We start from the raw sequence: 20,773 nt of genomic DNA on the forward strand, positions 1-20,773 counted from the left end.
TAGAAAAGAAAGGCAACTTTCTCTGACAGCTGCCCCTCTAGTTCTAGAAACAATAAATATTCCAAGAGGCTGATAGAGCACTTCCTGTAGAGCAAGTGAAAAATTCTGCATCCCCATATTTGGGATGAAATACCTTTAATCATTTATATTAAAAGTGTACTTTGTAAATATTTTCCCAGCATGCCTTCAATTAAGGAGATTTTTGCATCTGGATTAGACAGCAGGGTTTCTGGTTAGATTGAAAACAGCTGAGAGATTTAGTGTTTAGCGCACATAATAGTGTTTGATAATTTGGGTGTTTTCATTTGAATTTCTAAAATAAGGATTTTCAAAAACTTGGATGTATTCTGTCATGATGGTTTCTTGGAAATCATTGAGTACTTATCAAAAGTCATTATTTGCTAAAAATGCCAGACCTCCATTGAGTTATGTAAAACTGGAACTAATTTGGTAGACTTGGGAGTCAAGATAGGTTCAGTTTATGGGAGAGAAATTGTCAGTGTAGCAGTCACCACCTTGCTTCCTTCTTAAATTTGAACCAGACTGATAATATGGGGTAGTATCCTGTAGGACTATCTGTTAGACGTGGTCACGGCCAATCTAAACTTGTAAGTACTTTTCAGAAAAGAGAAGTAAATGGAGATTGTACTTTTCCCAAGTTCCTTGGCTGAGACGGGAAAATGAAGGAGCCAAGAAGATGGGTAGACACTGAGTTTTGTATGAAGTTTCGTTACTTAGTAGCAACACATTCTGTCTGGGGTAAACCAGGAAAGGAGGGAGGTCTGCCTAGGGTAAACCGGGAAAGGGCTAGAGGGTCATGTTTTACCTTTGGTGGCAAGGATGCCACAGAATCCTGCAGAGTCACTCCGGAGGGCAGACAGCTCAGCAGAAGGGGATTCCAAAGCCCCAGGAAGATGTTGGTTGCACATTTCAGATTCCTCCAAGAGATAATCTGGTTGGTTCAGCCTGAGTCTATAGCGTCTAGCCCTGGGGCCGATTAGTTCTGACTGCACCACATATGGAGCAGCTCCTGCGGAAGGGGTACTTGTCATAAGCAAGAGCCATCCCCAGAACCTGGCTGCACGTAGGTCTTGATTTGCTGTCTGCCTCCAAAACACTGTGCATCAGTGAGGAGACAGTAACACATACACCAAAAATTAGACTGATGGGAAATGTTGATCTAATGTTGGAAATGTTGATCACATAGTGCTTACTACGTCGGTTTCTGGTTTTATAAAAAGATTTATTAACTGTTAGCAGGTTTTCCATGTGCAACCCCGCCCCCACCGCTTGCACTGGGGGTGTGCTAACAAGTGTGATCTCTGGGTGTGCTCCCATAGATGACGTGCCCCACCGTGTCTGGTGTTGACAGGCAGCAGAATTGGTGCCCTGAGGGGAGCCCATGGGCTGAATTTATTTCCCTATCTAAACCCCTTCCCCTCTCCACTCCAGCAAAGTAGTGAGAGCTCTGGTAACCACTCAGGCCACACATAGCTCCAGCATGTCTTTCTCGACATAGAGCACTTTAGAAGGCAAGGAAGCGGGATTGATGCTGCCTAACCCTTTAGCACTGCTTTTCACATTTTTTTCCCTAAGTGCAGATCATTGGTCAACCTTGGTACTTGGGATAAACTTGAAATCCAGGTGTCTGTGTGTGGGGAGTGAGAACGGCTGTCTTATTCTTGGTCTGTGGCACAGCCTTGTCTTTTTAAGAGTGAACTATGACTGCACGGACCTTGGTTTAATCGAGAACTCTGGCTTTTCAGATTCCGAGAAAATGGCGCAGTATTTGGAGGAGGAACGTCACATGAGAGAGGAGAACCTGAGGCTGCAGAGGAAGCTGCAGAGGGAGATGGAGAGAAGAGAGGCCCTCTGTCGACAGCTCTCTGAGAGCGAGTCCAGCTTAGAGATGGATGATGAAAGGTACGTGTGTGTCCCGCAGACCTCGTGAGAACAACAGCAACAAAAACCAGCCTCCAGCCCCGCTTCACCTCCTGTGAGATGTGGTAGGAGATGGCTGGAACGTTTATTTATTGTCATGATGAATACTGTCACCTCAAAGTGATTGCCGAGAATGGGATAAATGAAGACGATTGACCATCCTCCTTAAACACAGAAAGATCAAGAAAGTGGCCTTTCCCAAATTACTGATAGGAGAGACATGGGGCAGGTCATGGGTAGAGAGGCAGCATCAACGTGTTGTTGAATTCATCTGATCCTATGTCATGTCTCTTTAGAGCATGGGTAATTGTTATTTAGTTGCTAAGTCACGACCGACTCTTTAGCGACCCCATGGACTGTAGCCTGCCAGGATTCTCTGTTCATGGGATTTCCCAGGCAAGGATACTGGAGTGGGTTGCCATTTCCTTCTCCAGGGAACCTTCCTGACCCAGGAATTGCACCCACGTCTCCTTCTTTTGCTACACTGAGCCACTGGGGAAGCCCTTAGAATATGGGTGGGAGCATCTTAGTTCACAGAAAAAATGAGCAGGCCATGCATGGTTCAGCCTGAGAAAGCAGACGTGTCCAGGGGGTGAAAGAATCTGCCAGAGATGGGCGAAAGTTGTTGAAAGCCAGAGGTTTTGCTTTTACACACTTGGAGACTTTTCAGCCTTTTTGCTGAAAAGGAAACAAATACATTTATCTGACCAGGCCTCAATATCAAGACCCCTCATTGTCCCACTGAGAAATGGGTTGGAATAAGAGAGTCATCCTTTGGTCAGCTAGTCAGATTTTCCTTTCCTTCCCTACCCGCCCTCCTGCTCTGTACTTTGAAGAGAGGTGATTGTTAAGACAACCACCATCCGACAGGATAGGGCAGCCAGTCTCCGACCAGGGTCTGCCAATGGCTGTGATGACTCATACTTGCTGTTGACACCAGAGTGTGTTGTTTGAACACATGTGGGCAGTTCTAGCAGATCAGCACTCCATTTCTCTTATTGAACAGATCCAGGGGGCTAACAGGCGTTCTGATTAATTCACTGTGGGCAGTGATAGTATTATCATTTCACAAAAAATGTATGATTTTTTTATAATGAAGATCTACTTTTATCATCTAAAATAGTTTAATAAAAACAGACTTAAATCTGTTTTTAAAACTATCTTCCTTGTTTGAAAAGAATAAAAGTGAGTCTTTTTTTCTCAGAAGTTTATATTCTAAAACTCTCATCCTTAACTCTGAATGTCACTGATCTGTTTCTGACAGTGTCTCATTCTTCCTGAAATTCTTATCCTCTTAAAACCATTTTGACTAAAAACATCAGCTAGAATATTAATTAACTTACTACTTTAGCAACTACCTGAAGACATGGAGCAGAGGATGTGTTAATATACACAGCACCCTATGCTTGATTTTTTTTTTAATTGGGATATAGTTGCTTTATACTGTTGTTAGTTTCTACTGTACAGCTAAGTGAATCAGCTGTTTGTATACACATATCTCCTCTTTTTGAATTTTGAATATGACACATTCTGAGGGACAAGTTCTCTGACTACAGTGACAACACTAAGGCTACTTCAGGCTTCTGGACAAAAATCGTTTTTTCCCCAGAATTGGTATTTACTGCAGAAGCTTTGCCTTGCTTTCTTGCTTTCTTTTTTTTTGACTTGTCCAGTGTGCATGGTAGCATCAGAAACAAGGTTTGACTCCCAGCCCCGCTCTCCCACTTTTTCTTTAATGTTGGAGTATAGTTGATTTACAGCATTGCGTTTGTTTCGGGCATACAGCACGGTGATTCAGTTATACAAATCCAGATACCTGGGCTTCCCTGGTGCCTCAGATGTAAAGGATCTGCCTGCAATGCAGGAGACCAGGGTTCAGTCCCTGGATTAGGAAGGTTTCCCTGGAGAAGGGAATGGCTATTCACTCCAGTCCTCTTGCCTGGAGAATTTCATGGACAGCAGAGCCTGGTGGGCTACAGTCCATGGGATTGCAGAGAGTCAGACATGACTGAGCAGCTAACACCTATTCATCTGTCTCTTCTTTTCCCTGTAGGTCAATACGGAATATTGAATGTAGTTCCCTGTGCTGTGCCGTAGCTCCTCGTTAGCTTTTTTAGGTTGGATTATCAGGAGTCAAGTACAGCTGCCCAATAAAGACACCTGCTGTCCCTACTGGGGATAATATCACATTTGGGAGAAAGAAAATAGGCACTTGAGACTTGTATATCTTTAAGTCCTTAAAGACCAAGAAGTCGTCTTAGTAGCCTTGCTGGCTGCAGAATTACAAGGCGTCTGGTCTAGCAGCAGCATGGTGGGCTACACTAAGGAGAGCAGGGAGAACTGGTGGTGAGAGCTCACTAACAGGTGCGTGCCAAATGTGGGAGCCTTGTTTTCTTCGAGTTGACTAAACCGGCATAGAAATAACTGTGTTCAAGTTCCTCACGTGAGCTGATTAAACATCAGGGCTGAGATTGCCTCTAGGGTAGATATGTCTGCACGTGTTCCTTCCTTTGGCTGGAAAGCCTGGGAAGGATCACTTCTTAGAGAGTCTCTCAAGCAGAAATTCGCCTTCGTCAGCTCTTTGTGCTTGTTTACCAAGTGAGGTCTAATATGATTTCTGAATCCAGGAAGAAGTCTGATGCACACGGTGTGACCTACTGAGATACTCACCCGAGTGTCTTTTATTACATCCCCCATTCAAACATGTGACTGTTCGTTAAGCAAGGCCTGCCTTGTAAACAATTGACATCCACTTCAGGGAACCACATACCTTTAATTTGATGACATACATCTCAGAGGGCTTGTTTGGGTTGGCTTTTCAAGGAACAATTTACATGTAGCCATTATAGCATTTACATGTAGCCACTGAGCCCCATTGGTAGCTCAGACCATAAAGAATCTGCCTACAATGTGGGAGACCTGGATTTGATCCCTGGGTCGGGAAGGTCCCCCTGGAGAAGGAAATGGCAACTCACTCTAGTATTCTTGCCTGGAGAATCCCATGGACAGAGGGGCCTGGCAGGAGTCACAAAGAGTCCAACACGACTGAGCAGCTAACGTACACACACACAACACACACTCACATATGGAGTGTTGTAAGTCCATGGAGTCACAAAGAGTCCAACACGACTGAGCAACTAACATACACAGACACCACACACACTTACATGGTTGTGTCTCATTCTTGGGACAGGGCAGTGAATTCCTACGTAACTGTTCCGTGATGGAGAAAAGCCTGGTCCTGTCTGTGACCCTGCTGTCACCAGGCCTCCATCCTGAGTAAAGACAGCCTGGATTCCCTCGCCCGCACCCCTGCAGAGAGTGCTGTGCCAGGCAGTGCAGCAGCGTGGCTCTGGCGCCTGCATTATACACGTGTCCTCGCTGCAGCGGCACTTTCTGAACGCTCATGAGTTCTACCTCATGATGCAAACGTCTGACATTTTCTCGGGGAAGCGTTCTGAGGAACTGCTGGGATGCAGGGGGTGCTAACCATGTCATCCTGCCTCTTAGGTATTTTAACGAGATGTCTGCACAAGGATTAAGACCTCGCACTGTGTCCAGCCCGATCCCTTACACACCTTCTCCCAGTTCAAGCCGGCCAATATCACCTGGTGAGTATGTGTTCTCGGCTGCCTCTGCGACTCATTTCTGCTGTATTTATTAGCTACCCCGGAATACGTTCCCTCCCAGCATATAAAAGTCTTGTAAACAGAGAGGGGTCATGTGTTGTCCAGAAACATCAAAAAAAAAAATGATCAATACCATCACAACAGAGTCTTTGCTTCAAATTTTTAAGCACAAATACTGTAATGCCAGCTGGTGGTTTTCTTCAGTTTTTCTGGAACCAAAAAATGTAATTTAAGGCTACAAAACCTTTGTGAAAAGACTATCTTTGACTATAATTTTAGGTGCCAATGAATTGACAAGAACCTTGGGTAGATTTTTCTGAGATGCATCAAAGCTTATTATGGGTTCTCTCTTCTTCTTATGGGTTCACCATCTCTGTTTTACCCTCAGAATAATTAATGCAGGTGTTGTATTAAAATTGAGGGAGCAGTGATGTGGAGGTTCCGCAGCTACTGGTCAGATGGCCAGGAAGTGGCGAGGCAGGGCGTGTCGTATTTCCAAGGCCTGTGTCCTTCCAATCACAGGCTGCCTCCTGCTCTCTGCAGTGATGGTGAGTGGGCCTCGGCCCTGGGACACAGACCGGGCGAGAAGGAACTGGCTTTGCTTCTGTCTCTGGCTTTGCTCCTCAGAAGCCTTCCCCTCAAAGGCAGGCTTGTCTTCATCTGACCCCGAAAAACTCTCTCCCCGGGGTCCCTGGCTCCATACCCGCACAGCATGGGATTCTCGGGCCAGGAGGGCAAATTAATGATCCAGCAGGGAAGAAAGAGGAAGGCAGGGGAGGGAGGGCAGTGAGTGGAGGGAGGAAGGAAAAGGTAGCTGGCCAAGGGCTTGTGTCTTGTGACTGAAGTGTCCAGGCTGCTCTTCTTGTGCTCGCTGGTAAACAGATTTTCAACAGAGTTGGGGGGGAAATGTTGGGGGTGGGGGAAGGGAGCTGGAGGGACAGTTTCACAGCAGAATAAAGTGAGGTGATGGCTCAAAAGGGTAGCAGCAATAAAGGTTTTGTGGTCTGGGACAGTGAAACAGCTTCACATTAGGGTGTCATCTCATTTCATCTGTTGTAATAATGGGACACCAAGCATGGATGCCCTTCAGGTTGACAGAGGGGAAGTGCCGCAGCCGGGCAGGTGGCTGAGGATAGCAGGAGGCAGAAATGGCTTGGTGAGTTTAGGATCCAGCCCAGCACTGTGCTGTTATGACTTTTTGTAAGAGGGGTCACACACTTTTTGGTTTTGTTGGCCTGTCTATTTTTGCCCAAGCCATGTGGCGTGCAGAATCTTAGTTCCTGACTAGAGATCAAACTCATGCTGCCTGCAGTGGAAGTGCAGAGTCTTAACCACTGGCCCACCAAGGACATCTCTAGAAGGGTTATTTTTAAAAGCCCAACACAAAGTGTGGCAGCTTTTGTCCACTTGGGGCCAGCACGGTCTCGGGCATCTGACAGGGTGAAGAGGGGCTGTTTGCAAATCCAAAGGACTTTCTGTTGTGGATCTTCAGCACAATCATCACTTGTTCTTGCCCCAAAGGATGTTCCTGAATCTGTTTCTTCTGCTCTGCAGTGGCCTTGAGATCTCTCCAGAAGCTTCTCTCCTGAGCTGCCTCTCAGGTTTCCCCAAAGAGCATTTGGGTTTCACTACCAGGAAGATAAAGGTCTTCTTTGCTTTCTGATTTATTGATGGGGAAGAAAGTCGTGAGTTAGGAAGAAGCAAGAAAGAGGAAGGCTTTTATAGCTCATACTGATACTGATTCATATTAAGTATAATTTAGTGTTCTCTTTGTTTTATTTAAACCTAAATGCATGTGATTTCTAATTCATTAAATGTAGGGTTGTGGTCACTGAAGAAACCAGAAACGAAAGTGAGACCTTGGTTGGGAGTATTAACTTCTATGGTAACAAATACTCTGCAGGAAGACGTATTGCCTGCACAGAATTTTGGCTTTTGCTGTCCCTGTTGCTGTAATGTGAGGCTTCCTTGTATAGACAAGCTAGTTGGTTATCCATTAATACTACATCATAGTAAGTAACAACTAGATTTTTTCTTTTTAAATTTCAGCCAGCTTTAGTGAGAACATTTGTACCATCTTTGAAATTCTAGAATATCATCAAAGTAGATTATAAACTCCTTTTGGCAGTGGAATTACTCCTATTCTCTCTAGTCCGTTGCACGCATAATATATGAGCAACATCTGAATTTTCAAGTTTTCTTTTCACTTTATTTTTTATTGAAAGAATTTGTGGTTCTCAATATTATGAATATCTAATCACTGCTTCAGTGGAACTGTGCTGTTTGTAGTTTTCATTTCCATTTTAAGTATTTTGGCTCTTCTTCCCTTACCATTTCTGGTTAACATTGGCAGTCTTGTATTTTCATTAACTTGTTGGAATATTTTGAGGGCTATCTCACAACTTGATTGAAAGGAACGTTTCCCAGAACTGACGAAAAGTTCTCGCTTATATGTGGACTTGTACATGTGGATTATACAGAGTATTATTTTTTCCAGCAATTTTTTTGAAGTTGTTCACTATTTTATATAGCCTAAGAAAAAGCCATTCCCACTTAGCATGTTTTCATGTGCCTACAGTAGGCATGGGGGATAATGAAGTTGTTAAAAGGATCTATACTGCACTAGCAACAAGCATAGCTGCTGCCCCTGCCTTGGTTTCTAATTCCTGTCTCCAGGTAAAAGAACTGAGGCTCTTTGGAGAAATGTATGTTTCTGGGGCCTGGGGCAGGGAATATATGAGATGAATGTGGACATTCCAGTTCTGCCAACATAGTAAGGAGAAGCGCAAAAAACACAAAGATAAGGATAGTTCCAAGAGACACAGGAGCTAGCCGAAAGGGCTCCCAGAGGCCAAAGCTGGAACATTTGAACGATAAGCAGTGTAATGGTAGGTTGTAACCCAAACAGAAAACAAATATCCATCAGTTCACACTGATCTAAATAAATGGCTAAGTGAATAGACAGGGAGAAGAGATAAATCTCTCATTACAGAAGAATGCCAAATAATTGATGCAGATAGTCTGTCCTCATGGAAATGGAACTAGCTCCCTGATCTCTAAATATGGACTGCAGATGAGGACTTGCAGAGAATGTCGTGTGAGAAGGAAGGGGAAAGAGTACCTTTATAATGGAGAAACGTCACAGGTACTGCCTCAGCCAGGAGATCAAGGTCAACATAGACAGTGGTCAGTCATGTTGGTAGTATGTACCCTTGATATGAGGGCTTCCCATTTGGCACCAGTGGTAAAGAACCCGCCTGCCAATGCAGGAGACATAAGAGATGCAGGTTCGGTCGTTGGATCAGGAAGATCCCCTGGAGGAGAGCATGGCAACCCACTCCAGTATTCCTGCCTAGAGAATCCCATGGACAAAGGAGCCTGGTGGGCTACAGTCCATAGGGTCACAGAGAATCAGACACAACTGAAGCGACTTAGCACACACACAGCCTTGATATGACGTGATGAGAAGAGCCCTTTACCTCTGCGGTCTTCCTCCCCAAAGCTCATCACCCCACGTGGAAAATGTCAGACAGTAGACGGACACTCTGTCTGTAAAATACCTGATCAGTACACCTGAAAACTGACGAGGTCATAAAAAAACAAGGAAGTTTGAGGAACTATCTCAACCAAGAGGTGCCTAATGAGACATGACAACTATGCGTAGAACATGGATTCCTGAAACAGGAAGAGGACAATAGGGAAAACCTCAGGAAATCCAGATAATGTATGAACCTGAGTTAGTAGTAATGTATCAACGTTGGTTTGTTAGTTGTGACAGAAGTACCACAGTGGCATAAAAAGTTAGTAATAGGGAATCTGTTGGAATTCCCCAGCAATCCAGTGGTTAGGACTGCACGCTTTCAATTCCAAGGTCATGGGTTCACTCCCTGGTTGAGGAACTGCTGCTGCTGCTAAGTCGCTTCAGTCGTGTCCGACTCTGTGTGACCCCATAGACGGCAGCCCACCAGGCTCCCCTGTCCCTGGGATTCTCCAGGCAAGAACACTGGAGTGGGTTGCCATTTCCTTCTCCAGTGCATGAAAGTGAAAGTGAAGTCACTCAGTCGTGCCCGACTCATAGAGACCCCATGGACTGCAGCCCACCAGGCTCCTCCGTCCGTGGGATTTTCCAGGCAAGAGTACTGGAGTGGGGTGCCATTTCCTTCTCCAATGCATGAAAGTGAAAAGTGAAAGTGAAGTTGCTTAGTCGTGTCTGACTCTTAGCGACCCCATGGACTGCAGCCTACCAGGCTCCTCCGTCCATGGGATTTTCCAGGCAAGAGTACTGGAGTGGGTGGGGAGCTAAGATCCTCCAAAGCATGTGGTGTGATCAAATAATGATAATACGGAATCTGAGTGTGTGAAGTGCAGGAGCTCTCCCTATACTTATTTTCACCACTTTTCTGTAAACCAAAAACTATTCTAAAATAAAAACTCTATTTTAAAGCTACTAAAATAGAGAAGATCACCTAGTCATGGAAGGTACAGGGAGAAGAGAAAAGCCCTTCCGTCTGATCCAGAAGTGACTGTAATATTTAGAGGTCATGTACAGGAGGAAACCTGGCAAAGGAGATTGGGAAGTTGCTCCCAGGGAAGGGGAAGGAAACCAGTATCCGATATCACTGAGGTGAAGACCAGCCTTTCAGCAAGAAGGGAGGGGTCAGCTCTGTCCTCATTGCCCCAAGGTCAATTGCAATAAAGGCCAATTGCAATAAAGGCCAATTGCAATAAAGAACGGAGAATAGCAATGCAGCTGGCAGCGCAGGAACGCTGCCTGCCTTGGCAAGAGCAGCCTTGATGGAGTGATGAGGACAGAGCCAGATCAGGGAGGGCTAAAGGAGAAATCTTATCTCTAGTGCGTCAATGTTCACAGAGACAGTGTTTTCATGAATGACTTGTAGAACTAAAATAATATCCAAAGGAACAGAATCTTCAAACTTCTGCCTTTTGTTTGGTTGTATGGTGGTTTTTTTTTTTTTTTTTTTCCTTTCAGTTCAGTTCAGTTCAGTCGCTCAGTCGTGTCCTGTTCTTTGTGACCCCATGAATCGCAGCACGCCAGGCCTCCCTGTCCATCACCAACTCCCGGAGTTCACTCAAACTCATGTGCATCGAGTCAGTGATGCCATCCAGCCATCTCACCCGCTGTCATCCCCTTCTCCTCCTGCCCCCAATCCCTCTCAGCATCAGGGTCTTTTCCAATGAGTCAACTCTTCGCATGAGGTGGCCAAAGTATTCGAGTTTCAGCCTCAGCATCAGTCCTTCCAATGAACACCCAGGACTGATCTCCTTTAGAATGGACTGGTTGGATCTCCTTGCAGTCCAAGGGACTCTCAAGAGTTCTCCAACACCACAGTTCAAAAGCATCAATTCTTTGGCACTCAGCTTTCTTCACAGTCCAACTCTCACATCCATCCCATCTTTTTTCCTTTAGCAGAGGTGCATTAGAGGGAATTTGGGGGCAGTCAGAAGAAGCAGAAATAATCATAAAACCATCCAGAATCCTTATATCCAAAGTGTTAAGATTTTAGTGTTTTCAGGTGTCTTCTCTCCCCATGTCTCCCCTCCCACATGTCTTGCAACTTCCCTTTCGGTAGTTGATTTTCTATTGTTTATGTATACATTGGTATCTTCATTTTGCTTAGTGGTATTTTGTCATGAATTGCTTTTAATGAATCATTTTTTTTAATTCACAATCTTGAGCTAGTGGACAATGAAGTATAAATCTTAAAATTTTTGCTCTAGGCAATGCATTTCTGTAGTAGAGCAAGAGCAATTTATTCCAACAATAACTTCATAAAGCCACAGTATTCTGTTTAGGAGGCATTTTCTATTTAGATTTTTGGGGGGATTTTTATCCTTTATTATATTCCTGGGCCTGAGGGTCAGATATATGATGATTATAACTTAGGAGAAAAAGAAAATTTTAAGACATGGTCTCTGGCCTCTAATGCTTATGATCAACAACAGGGCCTAAGGAAACATAAGAAATAAAATACTGTTAATGCAAGGCCAAATATAATGAGTTTCATGTATTTTATGTCCCCTAAAATGTTAAGTTGTGGTGCATCCATACTCAATGACATATTACCCAGCACTAAAAAGGAATTAACTTGATATATACAATAACTTGGAAGGATCATAGGGGCATTGTGATGAATGAAAAACTAATCTCAAAGGATTGTATACTGTATAATTTCATATCTATTAATATAGCATGCTCAAAGTGAGAAAATTACAGTGATGGAAAACAGATCAGTCCTTGCCAGGGGTTAGGATTAGAGAGAGGGCGTAACAGTTAAAGGGACAACACAAAGAAGTTTGCTTGTGGTTTTGTAATGATTGTGTGTGCTGATTGTGGTGACAATTACTTGGATCAGCACAGGTGATAAAGTTACACCTGTACGTGTACACACACACACACACACACACACACACACAATGAGTTTGTCTCTTAGTCAGTTGTTTTGGTTTTGACAATGTGCTGCGGTTATGTAAGACATCATTGAGGGAAGCTGGATGAAGGGTAGACAGAGATCCTGGAGTATTTTTGCAACTTCTTATGAATCATGAACTATTTCTAAATAAAAATTTATGATAAAATTAGAAGGTATAATTAAAAAAAACTAATTTCAAGAAAAATTCAAAGGAGAAAGAGCTACCAGCTTAGAGAGCTTTTGAGACGAGCCTTGAAGGAGAGGTTGTTGTTGCTCAGTTGCTAAGTTGTGTCCAACTCTTCGTAACCCTGTGGACTGCATGCAGCCCAGGCTTCCCTGTCCTTCACTATGTCCCGGAGTTTGCTCAGACTCATGTCCATTGAGTCGGTGATGCCCTCTAACCATCTTGTCCTCTGTCGTCCCCTTCTCCTGCCTTCAATCTTTTCCAGCATCAGAATTTTGCCAGTGAGTCGGCTCTTTAGAGCAGGTAGCCAAAGTATTGGAGCTTCAGCTTCAGCATCCGTCCTTCCAATGAATATTCAGGGTTGATTCCCTTTAGGATTGACTAGTCTGAACTCCTTGCTGTCCTGGGGATTCTCAAAAGCCTTGCCCAGCGCCATAATTTGAGAACATCAATTTGGGAAGTGGTTAAATACCTGTTTCTTTGGGGAGGAACATTGGGATCTATAGAGCTTCTCGTTTTCTTCGTTTAATATCCTGAAGTCGCCAAGTTTTCCGTGGTGGCTTTTTGTTTGCGTTTGTGGCTACAACAAACACGGCAGTTTTGTCTTGTTATTATTGGTGTATCTTTTGACACCTTCCCTTTTCTTGCATCTGGTCTTTACCCCTTCACTCTGTTTTTTCCACTCTACTCTTACTTCGTCTGTCTTCTACTTTTGTAATGTCTCAGTTGTACTCCTCTCAAGCCTGGACTTTTTTTTTTTTTAGTGGAGGTAAGAGCACTTCACATGAGATCCACCCTCTTACCACCTTTTTAACTGTTCTGTACAGTACTGTTAAATAGATACAGTGTTGTGCAGCATATCTCTGTAACTTATTCTTCTTATAAAATTGAAACGTTATACCCATCAAATAATAACTCCCCCATTCCCTCTACCCCCACCCCCGGTCACCCACCGTCCTGCTCTCTGCTTCTATGAATTTGACCTAGATCCTTTGTGTATCTGTTGTCATGCAGTATCCATCCTTCTGTGACTGGCTTCTATTAGTTAACATAATGTCCTCCAGGTTCATCATGTTCTTTAAAAAAAAACAAAACAGAGTTTTCTTCTTTTTAAAGGCTGAATAATATTCCACTGCATGTTTACATCATGTTTTCCCTATCCATTCATCTGTTGATGGAACTTCTGGGTCGTGTCTATGTCTTGGCTACTGTGAAGAGTGTTGCTATGAACCTGTGGGTGCAAATTTCTTTTCAAGATCCTGTTTCCAGTTCTTTTGGATAAATACCCTGAAGTGGGATTGCTGGATTGTTTATGGTAGTTCTATTTTTAATTTTTGAGGAAGCTCCATAATGCTTTCTGTAGCATTCGCACCCATTTACATTCCCATCAGCAGTGCACGGGGTTCCCTTTTCTCCACATCCTTGCCGACCTTTAGAAATGTTTATTTTTATTTTTTTTAATAGCTATGCTGACAGATGTAAGATCATATCCTGTTGCGGTTTGGATTTGCTTTTCACTGATGATTAATGATGTTGAGCATCTTTTCATGTATCTATTGGCCATCGGTTTGCCTTCTTTGGAAAAGTGTCTGCTGAGGTTCTCTGCCCATTTTTTATCAGGTTATTTATTTGCTTTTGCATTGGATGAGTTCCTTACATATTTTGGATATTATTCCATATTATTCCCTTATCTGATACATGATTTATAAATATTTTCTCCCATTCCATAGGTTACCTTTGTGTCGATTATTTCCTTTGCTGAGCAGAAACTTTTCAGTATGCTGTAGTCCCATTTGGCTATCTTTGCTTTTGTGGCTGTGTGTTTGGTGTCATATGTAAGAAATCATTGCCAAGACCAACGTTATAAAGCTTTCCCCTGTGTTTCCTTATAGGAGTTTTATGGTTTCAGGTTTTATGTGTAAGTCTTTAATTCATTTTGAGTTGATTTTTGTGTGTGGTGTAAGTTAGGGCTCCAGTTTCATTCTTTATGGATGTGAATGTCAAGTTTTCCCAGCACCATTTGTTGAAGAGACCACCCTTTTACCATCACATATTCCTGGCACCTTCATTGAAATCATCTGACCATTTATGCGTGGACTTATATCTGGACTGTCTAGTCTGTTCTAGGGCTTGACTTTTATATCCTTTGTTATCCATCCATCAGGCCATTTGGTAAGCCCATCACTCCTCTTACCCGTTTGCATTTTTGTGGATGAATAAGAACTTCTACATTTTTTTTTTGGCCTCAAGGCATGTGGGATCTTAGTTCCCTAACCAGGGATCGAACCTGTGCCCCCTGCATTGGCAGCTTGGAGTCTTGACCACTAGACCACCAGGGAAGTTCCAGAACTTCCCTATTTTTAAGCCTCCTAGATGCTTAAGACACCAGAGAGTTGAGTCCAGAGTAGTACTCACAAGTTGTTGTTATATTTCAGGTCTCTCATATGCAAGTCACACAGTTGGTTTCACGCCACCAACTTCACTGACTCGAGCCGGAATGTCTTATTACAATTCTCCAGGTCTTCATGTGCAGCATATGGGAGCATCCCATGGTATCACAGTAAGTATCCATGCAGGAAGCAGCACTTTACGCCTGATGGTGGTAGCGACTGTTATAGCGACGTGGGAGCTGGTGTTGATGCCCTTGGAACTTTACCTTTCTTATTCCTTCAGTTCATCCTAAACTTCTAGATATCTCCCAGCAATCCGATGCCGCATTGTGGTGTTGAAACTGAAATCCTTCTCAGGAGGCAAAAACTTGACCTTCACTTTCTTTGAAAAATTGCCCTTCATGAAATGTACTTTGAACTCTGGCCAATGCCGTGATTGAATTCTATGCTCCTTGCCATAGTGAATTATTGTTGGTTGCCATCACATCTAAAAGTATTTATTGTCTGCATCTTCACAGTTCGCTGACCCTCAATATTCTTCCTGAAATTAGATTCATTTCTAGTTTCATCCAGAATTTTCTTTCCTGAAATTAGAAGGAACCTTATGTGTATCTGGTTCGGACCCTACTCAGTGGAGTGTTTTCTTTAGAGCTGGCTATGTAGTTGAATAAGAGGCTTGTTGGAAATGTCTCTAATAGAGATTTGAGAACAGGGTAGAATGGAGGGTGTTCCCAGTGAGGGAATCTTGAAAAGAAGAACCCTATTCTACAAAAAAAAGAGTGTGTAAATATTTCTGAAGCTGTTTTGCTGGTTTGATGAGCTTTACATAAAAGCAGGCATTTTTGGTTGAGCCATAGCTTTCAGGATATTGAAAACTTATTTGAGGGATTGAAGGAACTAGAGGCATACAACAGAGAGAAGAAGTTTAAGGGGAGGATGTGACAGCTGTTTTTTCATTTTTGGACAGTCTCATTGAAGGCCCCAAGTCCAGTCGTTTGATCACATGTCATGGTGATTTTGTGTAGCCTTTTCATAGGTGTCAGTGCACACTCTACCTTGTTGAAGTTTTCATGACGAGTTTGAAAACCACTGGGGAGGGACAAGGACATGGCTGGTGTTTTGTCTCCGTGGGTCCGCTTCTGGGCAGCCTTAGCCCCGAGTCAAGCTGGGTTAGGGGTGAGCCTGTATGCCTGGTCTGACCTGCTGTTCCTGTCCTCTCTACAGAGGCCTTCACCGCGGAGAAGCAACAGTCCTGACAAATTCAAACGGCCCACGCCGCCTCCGTCTCCCAACACACAGACCCCCGTCCAGCCGCCGCCGCCTCCACCTCCGCCACCCATGCAGCCCGCGGTCCCCTCGGCAGCCACCTCGCAGCCTGCCCCCTCGCAACATTCGGTGCACCCTTCCTCCCAGCCTTAACGCATGTGCTTAGTCCAGACCCCACCTGGGGACTCGTTCATACAGTGGAGCCGTCGACTCGACGCCAAAGGCTTCCTTCCCTGGCATATTCGGATCTGACTTATTTGCACTGAGGTTATCTAGGCTTCACTATTCATTGTGTTGTAAATGTGTGTCGGAAACGCAGCCAGTGTTGTGGGTCTACAACACTAAACAGACGACTTTTTTCCATCGGTGTTCTACTTGAATCTACATGTGCGTCCATTCCCTGGCTGGGACCTCGGCTTTTCGACTCTTTGGTAGTTAAGCAGCAGTGTGCAATTTTTCGCTTGGCCCCCAGAGCTTCATTTTCCTGGCTTTTAGGTTTGTAAAATAAAAAGGGATCTCTTTTTTATATTTTTTTCCATGAATTTGCAGGAAATTACTGAGCTGTTATGACTACCCCCCACCCCCATTATAATGGTGTTTACCAAGCAAACCAATAATTCAGCACTACAGTTCAGACCTTTGAAAATCTAGCTCTCAGTATAGAACAGAAAGTTAGCTGGATCAGTGCCCAAGATCATGTTTAACAGAGCTTTCTAACAGATACACTTTGTATGGGGTATGTTCAGTATATCTCAACACCCACATCTCTTGTAAAAGAGGTCACCTAAAGTATTGGCTCACATGGCTGTATCTTTTCCATATACGTGGGATGGATAATTATTGTATATCTAGGTGTGATTCTGTCTTTACCCTTGATGTTAACCTACCCACACTAGCCCCCTCTCCTGTGAGTTGCTAACTACCCACCGGTGGTTGCGATGGCTGATAAGAACGTGCTGTGTGATTTCTGCTGCCAAAGGCAGTGTGATTGTAACAAAAACAGCTATTTTCCCTTTCCATTCTTTACTTGTGTTCCCCTAAAATAGACTTCGAACAGATATTTTAAAGGTGCAAAAATACTATTAGAAAAGACTTTGCAATGAACATTATAGGAATACCTTGGTATAATGGCCACAAAATACTTTATCTCTTAGCAGGAAAGAGCTGTAGAGGCAAGTAGCACATTAGCCTTGAGGACTGCTTATTTTGCCCAGTAAAAACAAGTGCAGTGTTCAAAGAAATATATCCTGAATGCGTTATTTTCATTCATTCAGCACAAATAAATTGTTTGGTTTCACTTTAAAGTGGAACACTGAGTCACTCTTTTCTTAACACTTGGAACACCTTTATTTTGGCTTTTCAGCAGTTACTGTTTTGTACTTTGGTAGTAAAGTGATTTTTACCACCTGTGTTTGCATATTTATATATGCTGTGAACGGAAATAACTTACTAGAGAATGTATATTTTATGATGAGAATGTGTATCTGTTGGATATAATCGGAGAACTGAAAATTAATTTATCCATAATTTTTAAGAGTCCATGTTTTGTGACTACCACCTCTCATAGCTAGCTCTTTACTGAACACACTCCTAAGTATAAGGAACCATAACATTGTAGATACTTAATATTGTACAGTAGAGAAACCTCCATTTTTGCCTTCAAATGCATATTTAAGAGTTACAGAATGAGAAAAAGTCTTGTTGGCTAATAGTGTTTGACGAGCATCTTAAGAACTTGAAAGTAAAAGCAACAATAGGATTTTTTTTTTTCTAGCTCTTTCAGTTTCCACCCCCAAACTGAGAGCATTGCTCCTCAATTGTTTGAAAGAAATCATAAGTCTATATAAATTTTATTTATAATGTGTAATATACATAATCATAGTACAGTTCTCAAATACGGGGAAGAAGTTTGGCATTTGATTATTGAGGCTTGAGGTTTTTAATTCAATCAGATGGGGTCCTGTCTAACCTGAGTATTTCACCAATGGCTCACTGTCCCTCCTGGTATCTGGCCATTTTGAGGAATTCTGAGAGCAGGCAAACATGTGTTGCCTGCATGGTACAGTTCTCAGTTTTTCTTAGAGGAGAAATATGATCTATGTTTACAAGAATTTTCTACAAGACTGTAGGTTTCAGTGCTGTTGGATAGAGGGTCTTGCATTCAAACAAGAGAGTCTAAAATGTAATGATCTTCCCTCTGCTTGCTAGCAATTTAGCGATCTCCGGAAAGCACAAAAGTTAACACATTGTCCTATGGTGACTGAAAAAGCACTTGGAGGAGCAAACAGTTCTGATAAATGCCTTCTAGAGACAGTCCTTAACATTCAGATTTCTACAGGAAGGTGACGCCAGTTTCCCTAGACTAGTCATTTCATTGCAAAATGATACACAGCTCCTTCAAATAACACTTTTTCACTATGAATCTGTTGCCTCTCCCAGTGGACATTCTGGATTGATAGAACAAACACTACTCTTCTGAACTGATGCCATTCCGGGTCCTGTTGGAGTGTTTTGTATCCCCATGGGGAGCCTGTCACACTTGGGGAGTACCTGCTAGGGCAGCTCCTTGGCAGTTGTTTAGCCCCCAAGGACCCCAGAGATTTCCACGTCAAGAGCACAGAGGCAAAAGCCCCCTCGCCCACAGGAAGCTGACATACCTGGAGCATGTCTTTGGGGGGCTGAATGCAGTTTCTGCTGTTCCTGTTGCCCACCCACAACCCTGGACTGACTCCCAGAGGCCTTGGAAGGCAGGTGGGAGGCACAGCAGGTTCAATAGCTTCGTTTTCCTGTCTCACTGACAGAGACCCTTGGCTATCACTGTGCTGCTAATAGAGTAAGTACTTGTCGCCAGATGACCATGCCTTTTATTCAAAACCAAATTACTTTCCCTGACACCTGATGCCTCTCTGGGCTCTGAACTGCTCTCTGTCATTCAGCATGCTGGCTTTCTAGACAGACTTCTAGTGATGTGGCAGATGGTGGAAGTATTTAAGATTTGATTTAACTCACTCCTTTGTTCTTTGAAAGGAGTTTGAAATTTTGAGCTCCTGAGAGCCTGACCACAACCATGGAATGAATGTGTGACCAGAATGTGGCTTTGACACCAAGTGCTGCTGCCGCCCCTTTGTAATTGGCTTCTCACTGATTTGACCAGAAATAATGGATAATGTGAATTTTTGTTAACTGTTCCAATTGTAGAAAGATAGAATATGTTATCGCCCTTTGTTAGGTAGACATGAACTTTTCCTGCACGAAGCCTTGCTTATAGAGGATGCCCTTACAATAAGGCAAGAAAAAGCATAGTAACTTGTGCTTGGAGAGCTCACTATTTTTATCTTATCGATACAGAAGAAATAATTTCTGCATAACTTGATTCTTCTATCTAGTACTTGTATTATAGGTAACCAACACTGATAACTTTGTAGCGATGACTACCAAAGAAATGCATAGTAAAACAACCTTTTATTTCCAAATTACTAAAGAGCCAGCCATTGACGCTGCTACGTGAGTTCCATGCTCAAGAGCCATTGTAAGAGATTAAGGGGTTTTTAGGTTTTGGGGTTTTGTTTTGGTTTTGCTTTTTTTGTTGTTAGGGGTGTTTTGTTTTTTTTTTTAGTTTCTTTCCTTTTTCTTTCTCTCTCTCTTTTTTTCTTTTTTGGATAAAACACACACAGCTGTTAGGATAAAATTTTAGGGAGCATGTTCCAGAGTGCTCAGCAGTTGCGGTTAACTGCCAAGCCCTGGTTGCCTCTTGCTAGGCAATGGAAGGAATCTTCTGTTCATGATAGTGTGGGTGATGTGTGTGTGCAAGCGTGTGTGTGTGCATTCATGCCTTAACTGGGGTTACTGCTCAACTTTAGTTCTTGACCTAGTCTGCACTGTCGTCTAGATTGTATTGTACATCTCGATCTGAACTTCATCCTGGCAAAAACAAAGTTGCAGGCACAACAGTTTGCGAATGCATTCCTCCAGCAGAGTGTTGGATCAGGTTGACCCTGAGCCTTCTTTGGACTTTATTGGGAACTAGGCATGGAAAGCAAAAGTGGGCCGTCCCGAGGAAAGACATCAGCGAGGAAGAGGAGAGAGCCAAGTGCTAGCATGTCTTCGGCCTCTGCGTATCTGTGCACACTGTATGTCGTTCATAATAGCTTGTCTACAACTTGACTAGGTTGGAGTTCTGCTAATAGTGGCAATCTTGACATTTCTTGGTCAGAATTTAGAGAGATGTAAGACTTCCAATTAATGTCTTATTTACTTCTTTATGTTGATTAGCCTTTGATACATGTGCTGAATCAGAACCTAAATAAAGATAATTTTTTAAAATGAACCTCTTGAGCCTTCTACCCTATCTCTTTCTTTCTGGTCTTTGAGTCAGAAAATGAATATTGTTTCCCTGTGGCTCCTGATAGATATTCGTCTCGGATTCTGAATACTGAAGGCTGCCTTAGAAGGTGAGCTTAAGAAGAGGAAACAAAAGAGACTGGTACTGCTCTGTTTCTTAATCAGGATGCTGGTTATCTGGATGTACTGAGGTTTTGAAACTACATTGAACTGTGAGTTTATGATCTGTGCAGTGTACCATATATATATGTCTTGCATTTCACTTGAAAACCATAAACCTGGGAGATTATGAAAAGGAAAGAAAAACCACACTCATTCTCAAAATGTTACCTATAAACAATAGATACATGTATATACACACACGTGCTAAGTAGCTTCAGTTGTGTCCGACTCTTTTCGACCCTATGGACTGTAGCCTACAAAGGTGATCAGTATACTTGAGAGCAAGGGTTTGAGTGGGTGTGGCTCTGTAGTGCCTTTCTCTTCCTCAAGAAGATAAAATTTCTGGTCTCAGCAAGAGTGAGGAATGAGGAACCTCATTGTGGGGCTCCCTGCATTGTAAGTGGAGGGATGGGTGTCCTGAGTCCAAGC

The 20,773-nt window shown here is 43.1% G+C and overlaps 1 protein-coding gene across 1 annotated transcript in view; it reads left to right on the forward strand.

Moving 5' to 3' along the window:
• Positions 1–20,168, forward strand: part of CCDC6 (coiled-coil domain containing 6) — a 112,485-nt gene extending 92,317 nt beyond the window's left edge. Inside the window, exons 6-9 of the mRNA XM_014477649.2 lie at positions 1,767–1,923; positions 5,452–5,552; positions 14,621–14,745; positions 15,800–20,168. Of these exons, the coding sequence (XP_014333135.2) occupies positions 1,767–1,923; positions 5,452–5,552; positions 14,621–14,745; positions 15,800–15,994 (578 nt within the window). The 3' untranslated portion in view covers positions 15,995–20,168. The remainder of the gene's footprint in view (positions 1–1,766; positions 1,924–5,451; positions 5,553–14,620; positions 14,746–15,799) is intronic.
• Positions 20,169–20,773: the final 605 nt, after the last annotated feature.

The sequence above is a fragment of the Bos mutus genome, chromosome 28, assembly GCF_027580195.1.
Source record: "Bos mutus isolate GX-2022 chromosome 28, NWIPB_WYAK_1.1, whole genome shotgun sequence".
Taxonomy (NCBI): Eukaryota; Metazoa; Chordata; class Mammalia; order Artiodactyla; family Bovidae; genus Bos; species Bos mutus.